We start from the raw sequence: 20,524 nt of genomic DNA, 5'->3' as shown, positions 1-20,524 counted from the left end.
ATACCAAACCTGATATGTGTGTAGACAGCTTTTCTTTCTGACATCCACACCAATCCCTATATTGCCATTGTGCGTTATTCTTTACCATTAGACTTTTTTGTATTATCCCACAGGAGCCGTTGTTTTCCTTCTTAATCTTCATACCCAGGCTCCCAGTGAGTACGGTTCCCTTGTTCCCCGTTCCAATGGTATTCTTGGAAGCACAGCTTAATGCAGCATCAGACTGCCATAGATAGACAGGCTACTTGAAAGACTTACGAGAGGCAACCAACCTAAGAGGAAGATCGACCTCTAAACCACGGAAAGGTTAGAGAAGGCACTTCGTGCTTAGGCAAAAGTTCTAATAGCCAGCAAATAAGACTGGCTCTGTGCTAGGAAGAAGCCCGAGAACCAAGACAGCAAGCCTGACATTGCAAGTACCGGAGTGGCTATCATCGTAGCCAAGGTCACATGGGGGGGGGGGGGGGGAATTCTGGACTTTTACACCACCCTGCATTGGGGAGACTCCGTCCCCCTGCCAAGACAGCTGCTTTCTGAGCACAGATGCATCTACCTAAAATGGCAATAGAGACAAATTAGTAGAGCTTACCAAGCTATCCAAGACCTACACCCTGTCAAAGACCTGGGGCCTGATTGTCTCACTGATTGCTGTATGAATATTTTAGGTATAGATTAGTTCCCCACCATTTCTTGTTGTTTAATTCAATCTTAACATCACACACTGTCTCCCCATGATGGCTTCAGCCAAAATTACCTTCATACACAAGCTTGGTAAGCCTGCTCACCAATGTGGAGCATATAGACTAATTGCGCTAATTAACATGGGTGCCAAGAAATGTACTAGTGGCTTGGCCAATTGACTCAAGCCCCACTTACTACACCTTATAGACGAGGACAAATTCGGTTTCATACCACATAGACAGGCTGCTGATAATATCAGACACGGCCTACATCTTATGAAAATTCTACTCGTAGGGGCATTTCTATGGCCATCCTGTCTCTAGATGACAAAAACGCCTTTGACGGGGTGATCTGGCCCTTCCGTGCCTAGGTCCTGAAGACAATTGGACTTAACCTTAGGGTGCTGAACTGGGTGTAGCTAGCTACAAATCCCCTACAGCGCAAATCTTGGTCAATGGGGAACAATTAGAAGAGATTGTCTGTCCAGGGGAACTCGAGAGGGCTGCCCACTCTCCCCTCTTGTGTTTGTGTTGACCATTGAACCCATGGCAGCAACTATTAGACAACACACAGAGACTGGATGGATGCCCTTTGGGGGAAGACTAACACATAATAGACTTGTTTGCAGAAGACATCCTCTTTCCACTAAGTGACCTGATACACTCTTCCTCATATTACGATGGTCTTGGAATCTCATGAAAGGATGTCAGGCTTTACGGTGAACCTTGATAAGTCAGAAATGCTCACTGTTGGTCTCACCCCGGAAACCAAGAGCAAATTTGTTGCTATTCAACCCTTCTGCTGGGACCTCAACAACAAACATAAATACCTAGGAACCTACATTACACTACAGCATCGCCAGTTCTATGCCGCAATCTACCCACGGCTTGTTCATGCTATTAAAGCCAGCCTACATAAATAGAAGGCTCATTATATGTCCTTGCTGGGTAGAGTGGCAGCGATAAAGTAAAATATACTGCCCACGTTGCTCTACCTTTACAAGCACTCCCAGTCCGATTCCCTGAAAGCAACATGAAATCGCTACAACAAGCAATAGACTTCTATATATGGAGTTGGAGGTTGTCTTAGAAGGTAATGCAGGCCTCCAGGTGTTCTGGGGGACATTCGAAAATACTACCAGATGGCCCAAGTGTGAGCCCTCTGCAAATGGTTCATATGTAAAACTGAACGCCACTGGATCCACATGAAGTGTTATTGGGCCAAGCCACATGGGCCATATCCTTGCTTCCCAGACATGCCAGACACCAAGATTGTTGTGTCTCTACATCCTTAAACCGACCATGGTTATCTGGGATTTCCTGATGTGGGAACATCACCTGACCACCTTCCCCTTCCATTTACCCCATTGCTGGGCAATGTAGATTTCACTCCAGAGATTGCATCAGAGGTATTTGCTCACTGGCACGATGGTGAGTGCAGAATGTTACGCAGTCTGTTCCTGGGAAACACTGTTAAAGACTTTACCTAGTGCAAAATAAAAATATGGCTTACAGGAAATGGATCATATGAGACAATTTTTGTTACGTCACTGGGCCCTACACACAATAAATCAGGCAGCAGCTACTAGAACTCTCACACCATAGGAGAAACTGTACACAACCTATGCTGGTCCAAAGGGCTTCATCTCTATAATTTACGCCATTCTCAATGACGTGCGCAGAAACACAAACTGATCATATACTGAATGGTACTACTGGTGAAGGCAAGGCTCTGGAGTGACAATCCCTCCCTTTGTAGAAGTGCAAAATAGTGAAACAATGTACCAACGTATGGCACTGCCATATCACACCTGCCAAATTGAAACAGATGTATAAATTGACAGATGATCAATGTTGGAGAGGCTGTAGCCAGGAGGGGAATGTGATTCGTGTGTGGTGGTTCTGCCCTAGGCTGTCAATCTTCTGGAACAAGATCCTTGGACACATTAGGAGAGTGGTGGGATGCTGGTTGAAGCCTGATCCCACCACAGTTGTACTAGGCCTCACCCGGCTGAGACTGCTGAATTACAAACAGCCGACTGGAGATTGATTATCAGCATGCTTCTAGCTGCTCAGCAACTTTTGGCACTGAAATGGAAGTGCCCAGCGGAGGTGCATACAAAGCAAGAATGGGCAGGAAAGCATGGATTTTATTAGAAATGGAGAAACTGTCCTGCGAACTTTGCGGTCTCCGCCACATATTTGATAGCTAAAGGCAAGCACTGGACTACCTCATGGACAGGGGGAATGAAGAATGGATGTCCTAGACCCCGAGGTCCTTCCGACTCACAAGAGATAATGTATGCCAACTGTGCTGTCCCTGTTTATCTGAAGCGCAAGGTGTTGTATAAACCCAGGGGAACTGAAAAGCGAAGTAATGGAGGTTTCCTTTTCCTTTCATGTGGCCAAGTTTGGATTGGAGGTTCAAAGGAGGAGAGGGGTTTGGTGATGGAAAGGGGGACGGGGTTCTTTTCTAACTACATTTTCTGGTATATGTTGTATACTATGGGAAAATCAATAACATATTGATGGGAGAGAAAAAAGAGTTCTGGCTAGCGTCCATCCAGATCACCATCTTGAGGTGCTTCTTGAAAGCCAGGGGCCAACAATGGTACCATATCCCCAGACAAATCTCCTGTGTTAGCCGGTGAGTCCTAGAAAGACTTTCACCTCAGTCTGGGCTTGGAGGGTTCCCAAGCTAGGATGGTTTATATCTTGGGCTGGAAGAGCTGTACCTTTCCCCCACTGGCTTGAAGTCAGTGTATGCTGGTTAGCATGGGTTTTGTACTGCAAGCACGCCCATTATGTACACATTCCTGTGCTTAGACAAACATAGAAGGAATCCACACTCAGGAAATGCAGTTCATAGGTTTTTGGAGAAAGCTAAAGATGTATCCTTATTAAGCCCATGCTTAAATTAAAGTAGGAATTAGTGTTTGATGCAAACCTGGTCTGGCTGTCTTAGTAGATCGGGATTTGTGTCAAAAACTATGACCGTCTGTGCTGTAATGATCCGGTTATACTCCCCAGACACAAAGCACTCTTTGTGCTGAGAAAACCTTTCTGGTGCAAAATACCTTTTTGCTCTGGAAAGTGAATAACTTTGTGAGACTTTTTGCGGCTCTGTGCTGGCACAAAGCCTTAGTAAATCTGAGCCCTGGTGGAGACCTCGGAGTAGTTCAGCTACTGTATAGGTAGGCCTATCCTTAAAGAAGGGATATTATGCCTTGATTTTTTCCACTGCTGGCAGCAAAGAGACATTGGACGTACATTTAAAGCATAAGAGGTAATCTTACAATTCATATGAGAATTATAATCCGCCAAAACCTAATTTTAGCATTTTGTGTGCTCTATAATCATCTCATTTGAAACAGTTTTACAAATCAGAAGTACTTTACAACACCCATCGCTGATCCACTATTCACATTTACGAAGCTTCTCGTCCAATCAGATTCACTCCTTCGCTCACTGCACAGGATCTCCTCTCTTGCACAGATTCAGTTGCATTACCATGCATTCTGCAGCACCAAACGGGATAGTTTTTGTGCAGGAATGTGACCCTTCTGCACAAAAACAATCCTGCTTACTACGCAGGCACCCTTGCACAATGGTGCATGGGTGCCTGCGTTGGTGCTAGGCAGCGAATTCTGCGCTAGTGCCAGGAAATGAGAGGTATGCACCCTATAATGTTAAATACGTTGCATTCCTTCACATTTCCCATCACATAGCGCAGTGCAGCATGGTGGCTTGCTGTGCTACATGATTTTTTGATAAATATGCCCCCAGTTTCTTCTGGTCAAAGTTTACACATCACCGATCACAAATCTGTGGGTTGCCAGCAAAAGCATCACACTACTGAAGCTCCAAAACTCTGGACCTTTTCACCAGCATTGCCATCCCTTCTAGATACCTGCTTCCAATGTCAGGAAACCTTTATGTTGTTCATTGGTCAGATCTTCTAGAGTGTGAATGTAACTTCGACACTGGAAGACTTGTTTGTTTTCATATGCACCCTGTTTACCTGGCATAGCTATATATAAAAGCTCTAAGCAAAGTCTCATCAGAAACATAAGAATTAAAATCAAAATATTATATTATTTATTCTACAACAAAATAAATCTAAAGTATGTACATTTTCAACGAATAGACCCGCACAAAAACACATTTATATTACATATTTATAACCTTTCTACACATAAATATTTACAGTTCTGGTATGAAGTGCATGAGTTCAACACATGACGCTTACAATGCACTCTCAAATGGTGCAGCTTTTCAGAGGCAATGTAGGACTGTGCTGAGAAGCCACCGAAGCACACATGTGCTGGCATTGCTTTAAGTATTCTGCTTCCTGGAAGCAGAGCAGCCATCTTTAAATGTCATATGTCCCTTCGATGAAGTAAGTGTTCATTTATACAAGAGAGCTATGAAGGGAGCACGAAGAATGCTGACGCCATGGTAGTCACAAGGCACCAGTAGACTGTCTTGAATACAGAGCAAGTTCAAAGTGAGCTCTGCCGCCTCCTTCGCCATCATCTCTGGCTCCTCTCTCAACATGTCGAACAGAAACATAACATCCAGTGTCAGATCCAAAACATCATCTCTGGCGTTCTTTGTGTGGCTGTGAAAACAAAAGAGATCCAATAAGTGTCACATATAAGGTGGATGGCAAAGGAAAAGTCCAAATGTTCTTTAATAAACTAAACATAATAAATTATGTTCTCTATCACAGGCCAATATGCACTCAAACCAACAACACAGGTGTAGGGACGTTTTATCTCATGAATGTATGCAGCTCACCCAGCTGTAATTTGGAGACAATAAGACTCTTTGCTACAGACACCACGTGAGTACATTTTAAAAACCATTTTGTTGATCTTAAGTTCTGTACACAGGATGTGTAAAGCACACAGTGGACCCTAATTGTAGGTCTTTGCATGTTCAGTGATTTAAGCTGTGGAGTTTCGCAGTTCTGACCGGACATCAATTATCATATGCAAGTATTGACCAGTGCCATGAATCATCTTTAGGAGGGGACGTTGATCATAACACTTTATGGAGGGTATGCTAGATCTTAAATCTTTCTAATGTGTGCTACATGGGATCTTCCTGGTGGTTTCTGGCACCAAGATGGAAACTTCCCTGCTTCAATGCGAAGATCAAAGTACCCATGCACCTCCTGGCAATGTGTTTGCAATTAACTGCTCCATGATTTCACAGAATATGCATTATAAATCATGGTGCATTCTGTGCCGGGATTGGCCCTCTACATATTCACATCAGTCAATGGATTAGACAAAGATTTCCTTTTTTTCTGTTAAAAAAAAACTGGAAACCTGACATTGTGTAGCTTGTACGGACTGTTCTTTTCCAAGGCTCGGACCAGAGGCAAGATTTGCTAACAATTTCCACTGGGTTTGCATCACAAAAGTGGCACACGTCAGTGCATGGCGTTTTTTTTTTATGGGTTTGCTTTTCAGCGCAAATCCTGATATGCATTGCCAAGCATCCCCAAAGTAACAGGAAGTAGCGAGGGTGCACTGCGTGGGTGGAATATGGGCGTTTCCATGTGACTACCAATGGATTTTTACATAAAGCCCTATCTACTAAAAAAAGTAGACAGGATTTTATGCCAAAAATGAACGCCTCCTCAAGGCAGGCGTAAAGTTTGAGAAAAGTTTTCTTTTCTCAAAATGTTTCCATTTTTGCATGTGTGGTGCACTATATAACACACCATTGTGAGAAATATGTTTAACTATGTCAAAGCATCTTGTTTTTACCCCCGCTAGTAAAAAAATCTACGCTGAACATCTCAAGAGTATGAATAGGCACAAGGAAGCCCAAAGTGTTCCAGTTCGGAGGGTGGGGGGCAAAAACTGGGCCATACCTTAGTAGATATGACACACAGCCTTCCCTGCAACACATTTTTGTAGATGCGCTGTGTTGAATTTTAAACTTGGTATGTCTGCCCCCACATGTTCTACGTACCAGTGATCTGTAGTTCTTCCAGTTTGTGAACAGTCAGAGGTTAGAAGATCTGGATAATTTGTTTTACATATTAATGTGTAGATACTCCCCAACTCCCACATTAAAGAGGGCTTTGTCTATCATCAGTAACACATGCATGCATGCAAATGTGTTTTTTTAATGCCCAGGCACACTAGTGCATGAAACAAGCATTTGAATCCGGAAAAATATATTTTACTCCACTAAATTACAAGCTTTTTTTCACTTTCGGAGGTAGAGTGTAAAACACTCCCATTTCAGAGTCTCCTCTGAAGCCCTGTTCAGCGATCCCTCATGCTGCAAACACAAGACTTCTAAGAAGAGTTCTGCACCAGCTAATGCCATCTCATAAGGAGTAAGGGTTCTGGCACTAGTTAATGCCATCTCAGAAGGAGTAAGGGTTCTGACACTTGTTAATGCCATCTCAGAAGGAGTAAGGGATCTGGCACTAGTTAATGCCATCTCAGAAGGAGTAAGGGTTCTGGCACCAGTTAATGCCATCTCAGAAGGAGTAAGGGATCTGGCACCAGTTAATGCCATCTCAGAAGGAGTAAGGGATCTGGCACTAGTTAATGCCATCTTAGAAGGAGTAAGGGTTCTGACACTAGTTAATGCCATCTCATAAGGAGTAAGGGTTCTGGCATTAGTTAATGCCATCTCATAAAGAGTAAGGGTTCTGGCACTAGTTAATAACATATCATGAGGAATAAAGGTTCTGGCACTAGTTAATGACATATCATGAGGAATAAGGGTTCTGGCACCAGTTAATGCCATCTCATAAGGAGTAAGGGTTCTGGCATTAGTTAATGCCATCTCATAAGGAGTAAGGGTTCTGGCATTAGTTAATGCCATCTCATAAGGAGTAAGGGTTCTGCCACTAGTTAATGCCATCTCACAAGGAGTAAGGGTTCTAGCACTAGTTAATGCCATCTCATAAGGAGTAAGGGTTCTGGCACCAGTTGATGCCATCTCATAAGGAGTAAGGCTTCTAGCACCAGTTGATGCCATCTCATAAGGAGTAAGGGTTCTGGCACCAGTTAATGCCATCTTATAAGGAGTAAGGGTTCTAGCACTAGTTAATGCCATCTCATAAGGAGTAAGGGTTCTGGCACCAGTTAATGCCATCTTATAAGTAAGGGTTCTGGCACTAGTTAATGCCATCTTAGAAGGAGTAAGGGTTCTGACACTAGTTAATGCCATCTCATAAGGAGTAAGGGTTCTGGCATTAGTTAATGCCATCTCATAAAGAGTAAGGGTTCTGGCACTAGTTAATAACATATCATGAGGAATAAAGGTTCTGGCACTAGTTAATGACATATCATGAGGAATAAGGGTTCTGGCACCAGTTAATGCCATCTCATAAGGAGTAAGGGTTCTGGCATTAGTTAATGCCATCTCATAAGGAGTAAGGGTTCTGGCATTAGTTAATGCCATCTCATAAGGAGTAAGGGTTCTGGCACTAGTTAATGCCATCTCACAAGGAGTAAGGGTTCTAGCACTAGTTAATGCCATCTCATAAGGAGTAAGGGTTCTGGCACCAGTTGATGCCATCTCATAAGGAGTAAGGCTTCTAGCACCAGTTGATGCCATCTCATAAGGAGTAAGGGTTCTGGCACCAGTTAATGCCATCTTATAAGGAGTAAGGGTTCTAGCACTAGTTAATGCCATCTCATAAGGAGTAAGGGTTCTGGCACCAGTTAATGCCATCTTATAAGTAAGGGTTCTGGCACTAGTTAATGCCATATCATGAGGAATAAGGGTTCTGGCACTAGTTAATGACATATCATGAGGAATAAGGGTTCTGGCACTAGTTAATGACATCATGAGGAATAAGGGTTCTGGCACCAGTTAATGCCATCTCATAAGGAGTAAGGGTTCTGGCATTAGTTAATGCCATCTCATAAGGAGTAAGGGTTCTGGCACTAGTTAATGCCATCTCACAAGGAGTAAGGGTTCTAGCACTAGTTAATGCCATCTCATAAGGAGTAAGGGTTCTAGCACCAGTTGATGCCATCTCATAAGGAGTAAGGGTTCTGGCACTAGTTAATGCCATCTTATAAGTAAGGGTTCTGGCACCAGTTAATGCCATCTTATAAGGAGTAAGGGTTCTAGCTCTAGTTAATGCCATCTTATAAGTAAGGGTTCTGGCACCAGTTAATGCCATCTTATAAGGAGTAAGGGTTCTAGCTCTAGTTAATGCCATCTCATAAGGAGTAAGGGTTCTAGCACCAGTTGATGCCATCTCATAAGGAGTAAGGGTTCTAGCACCAGTTGATGCCATCTCATAAGGAGTAAGGGTTCTGGCACTAGTTAATGCCATCTTATAAGTAAGGGTTCTGGCACCAGTTAATGCCATCTCATAAGGAGTAAGGGTTCTGGCACCAGTTAATGCCATATCATAAGGAGTAAGGGTTCTGGCACCAGTTAATGCCATCTTATAAGGAGTAAGGGTTCTAGCTCTAGTTAATGCCATCTCATAAGGAGTAAGGGTTCTGGCACCAGTTAATGCCATCTCAGAAGGAGTAAGGGTTCTAGCACCAGTTGATGCCATCTCATAAGGAGTAAGGGTTATGGCACCAGTTAATGCCATCTTATAAGGAGTAAGAGTTCTGGCACTTGTTAATGTCATCTTATAAGAAGTAAGGGTTCTGGCACTTGTTAATGTCATATCATGAGGAATAAGGGTTCTGGCACTAGTCAATGCCATATCATGAGGAATAAGGGTTCTGGCACTAGTTAATGCCATATCATGAGAAATAAGGGTTCTGGCACTAGTTAATGACATATCATGAGGAATAAGGGTTCTGGCACTAGTTAATGCCATATCATGAGGAATAAGGGTTCTGGCACTAGCTAATGCCATCTCATAAGGAATATGTCATGCACTTAACTGAACCAGAGGCTGCTTCAAAGCACTGTCAGACACTTTGAAAGGTGACAGACTCAATTTAGCAGTTTAGGCCTTTCAGATTAAGTCTTTCTAAATGTATCTAGATGTCTGCATAGGCTGCCTTGCCTCTTCGTCTGAGCACCTAAACAAAGTCTAGAAGCACTCACTCAAAAAGCACTTGGTTAGCACTAGATAAATGGGCAACCAAACACTAGCACAGGACCTGGATGGCACCACTGCCAGACACGTACCTTGAGCTGCTGAAGCCCGGGGTCTGCAGCACTGGCACCACAGTCACGTGGTCTGGGTTGGACACCTCCAGGTGCAGTTCTGCTCTCTGTACAGACAGCTCCAGCGTCTGAGGGTCCATGTAAAACTCCAAGTCCGTCAGAGGCCCATCTGAAAGGAAGACAGATGAGAGGGTGAGAAGAATGTGCTTAAGAAGAGGTACCACTCCAACATCTCCAAGCATCATCGCTTGACAGCACCATACACTATACAATGTGGGGTGAGTGGATGATCCAACCTGGAGAACACAACACCACAAACTGATCCACATCCAGATTTTTTCCCAATTGGAAGATAGAAGTTTTAGTGTAGGTAACAGTGCCCACCACCAAATATTCACTGGTCTGGGACAGGAGACAAAGGGGCAAACTAAGAGAAGTGGGAAAGCCTGGATTGGAATTTACTTATGGTTGTTTTAAGTCCAGTAATGTAGCGACTAGAAATCTCAACAGACCAAAAGTTGTAATTACTTGTGTTAACTTCTTTAACTTATTTGTACATACACTTTTCTGACTTTTTGCTACTACGCTCTATAAAAAAATATTATTATAACGTTCTACTTGTTTTGAGTGGGTGAACCAGTTTCTTTAATTACCTCTTTGCTTATTAAGGTTTTTTTAGGCCGACAGGATTAGAGCGGGGCTGACAATGAAGCGACTTGTTATGCTGCAAATGTTACTGTGTCACCTTGCACACAAAATGCAACTGGGACTCTTTCAATAAGGCTAAAACAAAAAATTGGAAATTTAAAAAAATGCTTACAAAATATCAAAAGCTTTCTTTAACTTTACATCGTGGCCATTAACAGATGGGAAGGAGAACGCATTAACCACAACAATAACACTTTCATAAATATGAAAAGGCTGTGTAAGACGTGACTGCTACTTCACCTCGAATAGCACTATTTACAGAAGTAACTAGCCACTACTACTGAGTGAAGATTGTTGTACTCCTCTCCTTAAGTTTAGCTCCTCGCCGTGAGCATTGTTCTCGTTGTGCAGTTCCTCACGGCTCTCTTCGGATACTAGATCTGATCCCACCCCCACTGTTCAAACCTTTCTCCCTCCCGTCTAAGACGGTCACCCCAGAAGTCGACGGATGGCGGTGAGGCTTACTCAAACCATAAGGTCGTTAGATACGTGTAAAAGAACTGTATCCGCTATATTCTGGGACGGTTAAAATTCCCAAACCCAGAATATGGCAGAAAGCATTGTATGAGTTTGGGCCACTTTGGGAGTTGTGCACAACTGACGCATGCGCATAAGATAGAGGACACCGTGCAGCCATTAGACGTTTAGAACACCGGCTCCCTCTAGAGAGCTTTTTGCACGTACTCGGAAAACGGTCCTGGGCTGGGTGTACTTTGCACAGTGTATATATCCCCACGAAGTTCACTCTCAAGCTAACACGTCCCCCGGGCTCCTGTCATCTGGTTTGGTAATAAAAGACTGTTATGAGTGGGATGCAGTGGGCCCCTAAACCAGTTGAGTCTCGGTGCCACTGCACCTGCGGCGCTATTGATAGCTACGCCCCTGGTTCACAGTAGCAAGAACAGTGGGCTTCCGAGGCCCTAGTACCCAGCGCGTGATGGAGAACGCCATACGTGTAACCGCCCGGTGTGTGCGGGTTCTAGAATTAGTAGTCATTGTATTTTATGTTATTGTAGTATGGGTATAGCGCTACCAGCTTGCGACCCCTTCAGTCTAAGAAGGGGATTTCAGAGCTACCTCAAGCGTCATGCAGAGATACCTAAACACTCTTCGGTGAATCTTTTTATCAAAATAAGTTGTACATTTATTTCTTCCTATTCTAGTAAATATATATTGGGAACACCTTAAAGCAACCAGTGATTACTTTGTGTTGGGGAATTAGCAAACAGCAAACCTGCAAAACTCGTGGTACTGGTAATACCTGGAATACGATTGGGTGTAATGTGTTAAGGAGTATGGATAAAAAAATCTAAACTATAGCGATGAAATATAGTAATAATGTGGCTTCAATGCGCATCGACATCACCCAATTCATAGCAGTGCTGTGCGATATAAAAATGCAAAAATAAAATGCACGTAGCCATATTGTAGCAATTCATTGAAGATAGAATAAAATAATAAAACTACCAAACTGAAGGACACAAACAGACAGACACCAACAACGTCAACAAGTTTGGACAATCAAATTCAGCGAGGGCAGTGGTCGTATGAAGTATTCAACGAAGTAAACATTCCGGCAACCCTTAAAGAAATTGTGTGAATGAAACTTATGGAAGTTTTGCTATTTGTGGGGAGTTTAAGTAATGTTAACTCTTTTTTTACTGAATTTTAAATTAGCAATGTAGGTCTCGGGCCACAGGCCTGTAAATACACTCCGAGGCTATTGCCCGGTGGTATGCAGCGATTTTAAACCGCCTCCACTACCCCAAGTAAAATAAAGAAATAAAATCTGCCCATGCAATTGTTAACCACTCTGGGAGTAAAGTGGAGTCGACTGTAGACAGTGGCACTTACCTAGTACTACTCGTCCCTGGAGACCCTTAATTTTCCTGCAGGCGAAGCCCAGTTTGCAGCAGCTGTAAATCCGCTTGATGTAGTGGAAGAGATGCTGGTGGGGAAAGGCGGGCCTGGGGGGTCCCGAGGCAGCAGTGCGCACCCGGAGCCTAAAGGGGGCGCTGTCCTCCAGCGCGGCCAACTTGCGGTGCCCGCTGCTCCAGGGCTGGCTCATGTGCAGGCACAGGTGCCGCGGGTCCGCCCTGCCGAGGTCGTTGTTGTCCACGCCGAGGCCCACGTCCTCGGGCCTTCCTGCGGCCCAGTGCCGGGCGGACGCCGGGCTGTGTCTGGGGTAGAGCGGCAGGGCCCGGCCCTGCTGGAGGAGGGAGAGCAGACAGCACAGGGCGAGAGCGTCCAACATGGCGCGGCACGGAGGGGTGAAATGGCCGCGGCGCGCCGGACCGTCCCTTAAATAGGCCTCCCCGGGCGCTGCACAGACTCTCTGGCTGCTCGGACGACATTCACTGGAGGAATCCTTTCTGCGGCTGATGGTCTGAACCCCCCGAACAATGCGCTGCCCATGCTGAGATAATCACTTCTATTTACACACCCATCGGCTATGTAAATGGCCGGCAGCGCCACTGAGGGGTGAAAGGAGCAGAACTTAAGAGAAGGAGCCGTGGTGAAAGCACTGCTCAGGCCATTCTTTTCTCGGGAACTGGGCTGAATGTAAACGGCCTAAAAAAAAGCAAACTTTTTTTTAAGTAAAGAAAAGAGTGATGACCCTTAGAAGTCTCCTGGATTTAATGCTGATGATGCCAGCCAGCATTTCAGTGTTCGGTGCACACAGCGCGTGCAACCCCCTCACTCCCCACACCTACTGGTCACCAAGAGTGTGACCAGTACGTATGCCTGGTGCAAGCAAGGAGAGTGGCACCTTGACTGCACTTGGAGTAGTAAAATACAGCAGTGTTCAGTGAGCCCCCAAGGACTCTGGGCCCCTGTGCTACTGCACCTGCTGCACCACTGGTAACTACTCCCCTGTATTTCACCCAACTGTCACTGCTCCGAAGGTGTCCATGTCGACTCAAGAAGAACGTGCCAACGTGTGCAAAGGTGACCCCGCGTTTTAATGCCCTCGGTGGCCTTTCGAACAACTTTTAAGTCGCAGCGGCTCCAGAGACACCGATCTCGTGAACGCCTTTTTAGTCCATCTTCGGAGACTAACAGAGAAAAAAGTCCGAGCATTGCAAAAAGATAAGTTAGAGAGCGCGTGTGCGACTGAAGGTGCAAAGTTCGAAATAGAAGGGGCGCAGCTCGGGTCAGGTGTTTCACTAGTGAGTACTGAGTGGGGAGGGGGCACTCCCGATGGGGGGTTACAGAGAAAGCACAGCGGGGTAATCGGCGCCCACTGTCTAATGAGCCCCTCATTGTCTTTTATGTGTGTGCAGAGCCTCTGGAACAAACGCATCGCATTGCTGAGCTAACAGCCCCCGTGCACGTTTAGCATGCAGCGGGAGGGGGCAGGGGGAGGGCCAGAAAGGAGACTCCCTGGCTGGGCCTGTGGGGTACACGAGGTTTGACCTCTATACCCAATGACAATACAATTACCCTTATCTTCGGGGTTAGGAAAACAACGTGCAGTGAATTATTTCCAACTCAACCCAGAAAGACAATTAGTTTTAAAAAATGATGTCGAGATTGACTCACCCACCCACTCCGAGATGTGGTCTGCGCATCACCGATAAAGGTGGATACAAGGCACCGCAAACATCCTAAGCGCATTACGCAGCCAACTTGCCTTCTGTGGCTACCCCCATTGAACGGTATTTGACCACATCCCCGTGAAGTGAGTGTTTACAGGTTTCACGCACAATCGTCTGATTACAGACCGTGGACAAGCACGGGTGGCCTCGCGCCTTACCTTCTGCAGGTCAGGGTCCGTCGGTGCCGAAAGGTGCGCTCCACCCAGTGTGCGTGAGAGCGGGCTGCTCAGGCAGAGTTGCACGTGCGTGGCCTACGGACTGCAACGCGCGCGCTCGCATTCCTTCGCACTTTTCTCATCCGCATCAGTGACAGAGCGATGGCTCGTTGTGAATGGCCGTCCCTGCCAAAAATGCGAGTGGAGAGAGTCACGCGGAAGAGGAGGATATTATGGGAAGTGGGAGGGCAGGGGTTGCTTAGCTATTAATACAAAAAGTGAGATCAGTTTCGTGTTTAAACCGCTCCCCCGCCTAAGACACATGTTGGCGTTATGCAAGTTGACGGTCCCCCCTGTAAAGTATTTGAAGGACACCCCCCCGCCCAGGCCCCCCCTACCCGGAGTAAGTCACGTACTCTCAGGCCAGGGTAATGTGCAGAGCGAGCCCCCTGGAGGCCCCCCCCCCCTATGTTACGCCACTACTGTGAACGCAATGTTACGCGGGCTTTACATACTCCTTAATATTAAATAACGCCGGCTAGCCTATACAAATTCTACCTAGGACCCCAACACCGTGCACGGGACCGATCCGCTAAGGGGTCTTCTAGCAGGGTCAGACTGCGACAGAAAATGGGCCCAGGCACCAAAACAACAGTGGCCACCATTAGCGAGTCACATAGCGAAAACAAATGGCCCATATTTGCAAATCAGGGCAGTTTTAAAGCTGTGGAGACACGCTGTTTAAGTTTTGGTATGGGACTGAGACTGCATGCTTTGTACTTCCTGCAGTAATATCAGGAAAATTAACAGTAAAAACGGGCCCACTAGACCATTAAAGCTCCATAAATCAGTAAAAAAGGGATGGTATCTTCCGAATACCTATGCATTACCCATGACCAGAACTAAAGTTCTGGAGCTATTCAAGTCTGGTGGCAGCATCACAATAACACCCCAAATTAAGTAAATCAAACGGGGCAACCAATCCCTGCAGCAGCAAATGGAGGGCCTGATCACATCTCCGTGAACTGCTGAAAGCCTGGAGAGGGGAAACCGAGGAGTGGTGTTATGATCCCTATTCCCGCATAAAACTCAGGGCCTAGCCAGGGCACAAGTCCTATAAAAAGAAGTGGGAGGACTGACAATATGCAAATGACACCATGACGTCACGTGCTCAACGTGTCTCGGAGTCTGATAATTACACCGGGACATGTTCAGCTTATTTCTGAGGGGCGCTGCTTCTTGGCAGGGGGGACGGCGTCCACCCTGTGAAAAGAGTGGGGGGGACGCCGTCCACCGGCGTGTACCCCGACTCGAGCCCTGGGTCCAGCAATCAACAGTGTAGCCGGTGCAGTGGAGCCCCGGGGTCTGAAGGGTGCTCTGTACCACAATTACGTGTCACACCTTCCTGTATGACTGGCCCTTCTGTGTGGCTTACTCTTCCAAGTATAGTCATTTTCTGGCACCCCTCCTCCTCACTGGAAATTCCCCGAATTGCTTGTGTGCTCTTAATTCCGTGTCTTAACAGCCCTCGAACAATCAGCCCTATTCTATCGGTGGGATTCGAGTATTTTACTCTGATTGGCGAGCTGGAATAGTTGGCAGTCAATTGTACTATGTTACCCTTAAACAAGCCAAGTATGTTCTGAGTCCTCCTGGTCATCCTTTATCCCTATAGGATCAAATGACTATCAACTTTTTGGACTCACAAACCTTATTATTACTATTGTTATCTTGCTAGAGTGGTTTCGTACTGTGTGCGAGGCACATGATTTTGCATCCGTTGTGTGTCACGTACGAGCATTCATCACGTCTTTCACCTCGCACATTGTTCAATATTAATTGCTCTTTTCAAATTATTCAGTAAATGAGCATTGAGTGCTATTCTACTTAATTTATTTTTCTTGAATTTCAGATTATGGGGCCACTGTTGTGTAAAATATTACATTATTCTGTATTCTGACTTCTCAAAATGTATCTATGTTGACAATGTAACTAATGGCGATGTAGAAATCGCGTTGCACTTGAATTAGTTATCTCGAATTTCATTGAAATTACTGATGTCCCGTCGAAAAAAACAATTTTAAGCGTCAGAAACACTTTCTGGCTCATAAAACGGGGTTTGTTAATTAGAAAAGGGCATTTGTTTGAGCAAATTCAGTCATTTTGCGAGTCTCTCAGTTTGTAATCGAAAATCCTTTCGTACATCAGGCCACACATCTTTCCAAATTATGTTTTCTAGCAATGTGAATGACATTTAAGGTTTTAAGTTTTACTACGTGATAGTTTTCACTAACATTAAATGTTACTGTGTTTCTTTTCACACATGCATATACATGTACAAGCCAACATATGTACTCAATGTATGAATGTCTGCCCCTAGCTCTCCCCGAAAATAGGGAGAGCTGGCAAATATGGAGGTCGCTGTAGGACCAGGCAGGTGCTGTCAAGATGGTGGGCCATAAAACGATGCTTCTGCCATGGGCATGACCCACCCTCTCCTTAATCACCCTGCGCCGACCAGGTAAGGTAATCTTTATTGCTTAATTAATTAAAATTTTAGCAATCTGTACAAAGAAACACATGTTTAAAACAATTTCATATTCCATTTAAAAACTGAGGATCTGTATTCTTAAACTTAGAGTTTCCTATTTAAAATATATAAACAATGCAAAAGGAGGGGGAAAAATATAAAATGTAGGAAAGTAATATATATTTGGGTAGCGTGTGCTACTTTGAAGAATCAACCCCTTAAAGGTCAGTTACAACCGTGGTTGTCTTGTCCATCAAAGCTGTTCGAGCGTGATAGATGTATTTGGCGAAATTAGCACAGGTATAATTGGAGAACAGCCTCTTCTGCCGTCCGTACTCCTATTTAGAGGAGGATAGGTCTTAGATAGATTCTACAAGCTGACAGGAGGACAGGGCAGCATAATAGAATGTGGGTTAATGTTTCGCTCTTGTAATGACAGAGGCGACATTACGTGATTTCTGGGCCAGCTTTGACGGAGGGGTATAGCTGTTTTAAGGGGAGCACATGCAGTCTTGCAGCCAGAATCCTTTGAAGGGCTTGCCTACCCACCGACTGTACCAAATGTGGTTTTGGACCATTTAAAGTGTGCGGGGAGCTTTGGGATTCATGGAAGCCTCTGGTCGTCAAGGCTTCAATATCCAGGTTTTGTGAGCAAGTTCTTACTTGCTTTCTAATAACAGCCTTGATATTTGTGTATTTTATTATGTTAGGATCCCTGTTTTCTATTGCTAGTAGTTCCAGATGCTCTTTGGCTAGAGTTTAGGCTGGCTGACCAGGGATTGCCAGATTTTGTGAATATTTTGTTTATTACTTGCTTCATCGAGTTCTCTGGAGCTGTGGTCGTTAAATAGAAATATTTTGCCATGCATGCCAATTCTTCCAAGGATTGTCAGGTGAGGTTAAATTCAAGGCGGATTAGAGTATTCCTTGTGCAAGATGGGAGACAAAATAACTTTTTATAGGCTGCGCAGTTGATCTTTTCAAGGTCTTGCCACAGTTTTCCTGGGAACGCCTGTATGCCGTAATTGACAGAGGGTAATAGTTTTGCTTTCAAGACCCGTTGGATAGCCGTGGTGGTCGGGCTTTCCAAGGTTGCGTTTAATTTGCAAATTGCATAAGTTACCATTTTGGCTTTCTGCATGAGCTTGAGTCGATGAACGTGAGGCCGGCCGGTTTCACTAAGCCATACTCCAAGATAGTTATATGCTTGAGTGGTAGATAACATGAGCGATCCCAGTCTACATTTTGTTAGTTTCTTTTTTGGATATCTGCCAAAAATCAGTATTTTAGATTTTGCTTGGTTTGCCACCAGTTTGTTTTTGGCGTTATAGTCTGCTAGTGCAGTAAGCCCTTTTTGGAGACCGACTTTGGTATGATCCAATAGGACCAGGTCGTCAGCATACTGCATCAATTGGAGTCTTGTTCCCCCGACCATTGGAGTCACCAGATTTGCTCCCTTAAGAGCTTTGCCCAAGTCAGCTGTGTATAAGTTAAAAAGGAGCGGGGCAAGGACACACCCCTGCTTTAGCCCTTGATCTGTGCCAATTTTTTCCGTGGCTGATTGGCTCGAAAGTTTGACTCTTACCCACGTCTGGGTATACAGTGATCTGATGGCTTGTAGAAGTTTTGGGCAGATATTCCAACCTGCCAATTTACTCCATAGGATGTTCCGGTCGACACCATCAAATGCAGCTGTATAGTCAATGAAGCAGGCAAAAAGAGGCTGGGCATCCTCGGCCATTGTTTGTTGTATGAAGTATGAGAGGACTATGATGTTGTCTATGGTTGAGCCTCCCTGACGGAACCCTGTTTGGTAGAAGGGGAGCAAGTTTTCCTTAGTTGCCCAATGTGTTAGTTCTGTAAGGAGAGAGCTTGCATATGCCTTGCCTTCCACATCCAGTAGGGCAATCATTCGATAGTTCTTAGGGTCAGTGCTTGCCCCTTTTTTATAGATTGGGTGTAGCAGGGAGCCCCTCCAGGAGTCTGGGACGTCCATCATAAGTCTACACTCCGCGTACAGCTGGCTCAGGCTCTCGGTCCAAAAGTCGATATCCTCTCTGAAGAGAGAGCCCGGCAGGCCGTTTGGCCCAGGTGCCCCGTTGGGGCGTATTTTTTTCAAGGTTGCTCTCAAAACCTTTTTTTCAGCTGATGTGGCATTGGCAAGGAGGGGCGTTGGTTCGGTTGATTCATCAATTAACTGTTCATCAAGGGAGGATCTTTCGCTTGAGTTTGTTTCTGGGTCGTTGGTGTAGAGGGATTTTACATGGGCTACCCAAGTGTTCGCATCAATTGAATTCTCTCTATTACAATCCCCTTGGCTAAGTTTGTTTATATATTGCCAAAATTCTTGTGACTTGCTAGGAGCAAGCAATTTAAAGATTATCAACCATTTTTGCTCGGTTGTTTCACGTTTCACCTCCCAGACGATTTTTGTGTGAGCCTTGGCCGCCTCCTTTAGTTCCTTTTTTGCGATTAGCGATCCAGTTGCCCTGTAGGCTCTGCGTTTGGAGTTGAGCACTTTTTTGGATCCCTTTATTGCAGGCTGAAATCCCAGTTTGTATATGGTGTTATCGTGTGCTCTTTGGTTGGTGTTCCCTCGAAGCTGTTGGGCTAGATCATATGCGAGGACCCCCCATTCTGCAATTCTTCCCTGATCCTTATGGTCAGTCTGCCACCCTTTCCAGGAAGATTTCCAATCAGCAAACTTGTGAGTCAGGAGAGGTCCCCATTTGATTCTTTTAAGCAGTCTATATAGTTCATCTCCATTTGTGGTTCCTATGTGATGGAGAGACTGTCTAAAGTTTGCATTCATGGTCAGCTCTAATGTGAGTGCGGCGTGATCGCTATCAGTCCGAGGTTGGACGGTATAACATGACATATGCTTTTGTAGGTATTCGCTTAGTAAGATATAGTCAATTGTTGTTTGGTTGTTGAAAGTGGGAGGTATCAATACTGTTGGTTTGTTCTTCATGGAGATGTAGTGTGTTGTTGCCAATTTATAAGCTCCCATTAGGGCATTGAATCTTCTAGTGTTTCCACTGTGGTGATTTTCGTCAGTTGGGTGCCCTATGTCGTGCAAGTTAAAGTCGCCCAAAATAATTGAATCCATGGCCGCATAACGTACCAATAGGTTTTCAATCTGTTTTAATAGATCGGTGAATTTATCTTTCGGATTCGACCCATGGCAGTTGTAATAAATGTTGATGAGAAGAATTGAAGTCTGGCCCTTGGGCGTTATTAGGCCTTTCAGGATCCCGCGCCGACCAGCATCGTGGCAAGTCTTTCGGCGTCGAGTGTGGCATGGCCAAAGGGCGGCACTAATAAAGGTGCGGTAAGGTAGGGTTCAGCTCAGCCTCTTTGTTCCTGCCCTCGTCGCAAGCATCGGTCTCCCCCCCACCCCCCACCCGACGGTCACATCGCTGGAAAAGACCCTCAGCTAACATCAGGAGCCGCTGCGGGCTGTATTTTTGCTTTTCTGCTGTCCGTTGCTGTGTCGCTGTAAATTGAGTTTATGGCGGCTGTGTGGGTGGTACAACCGCTAACTCTGCGGGCGGCCCTATTTTCCCCTTCTCTGCGGAGTCTGAAGAGGGGACTTTTATTGCTCCCTCCCTCCCCCTCTGCTGTTTGTAGGAGTTTGAACAAGCTCCCGTTTTGGTGGTGCTAGCTTTTTTTCAGGCATTTTGGTGCGAAGACGTGCAATTGTTATGGTTTGAGCATTTAAGTTTT

The 20,524-nt window shown here is 45.2% G+C and overlaps 1 protein-coding gene across 1 annotated transcript; it reads right to left on the bottom strand.

Moving 5' to 3' along the window:
* Nucleotides 1–4,814: 4,814 nt before the first annotated feature.
* Nucleotides 4,815–13,550, bottom strand: LOC144791387 (uncharacterized). Its single transcript, XM_078666071.1, has 3 exons — nucleotides 12,369–13,550; nucleotides 9,828–9,975; nucleotides 4,815–5,301 (listed from the first exon to the last, which is right to left on the bottom strand). The coding sequence occupies exons 1-3, from the start codon at nucleotides 12,766–12,768 to the stop codon at nucleotides 5,088–5,090; spliced, it is 762 nt and encodes a 253-aa protein (XP_078522197.1). The 5' UTR covers nucleotides 12,769–13,550; the 3' UTR covers nucleotides 4,815–5,087.
* Between the last annotated feature and the right edge of the window lie 6,974 nt (nucleotides 13,551–20,524).

Source organism: Lissotriton helveticus, chromosome 11 (genome assembly GCF_964261635.1).
Source record: "Lissotriton helveticus chromosome 11, aLisHel1.1, whole genome shotgun sequence".
In the NCBI taxonomy this organism is placed as follows: Eukaryota; Metazoa; Chordata; class Amphibia; order Caudata; family Salamandridae; genus Lissotriton; species Lissotriton helveticus.
This window is presented reverse-complemented; position numbering and strand designations above follow the sequence as displayed.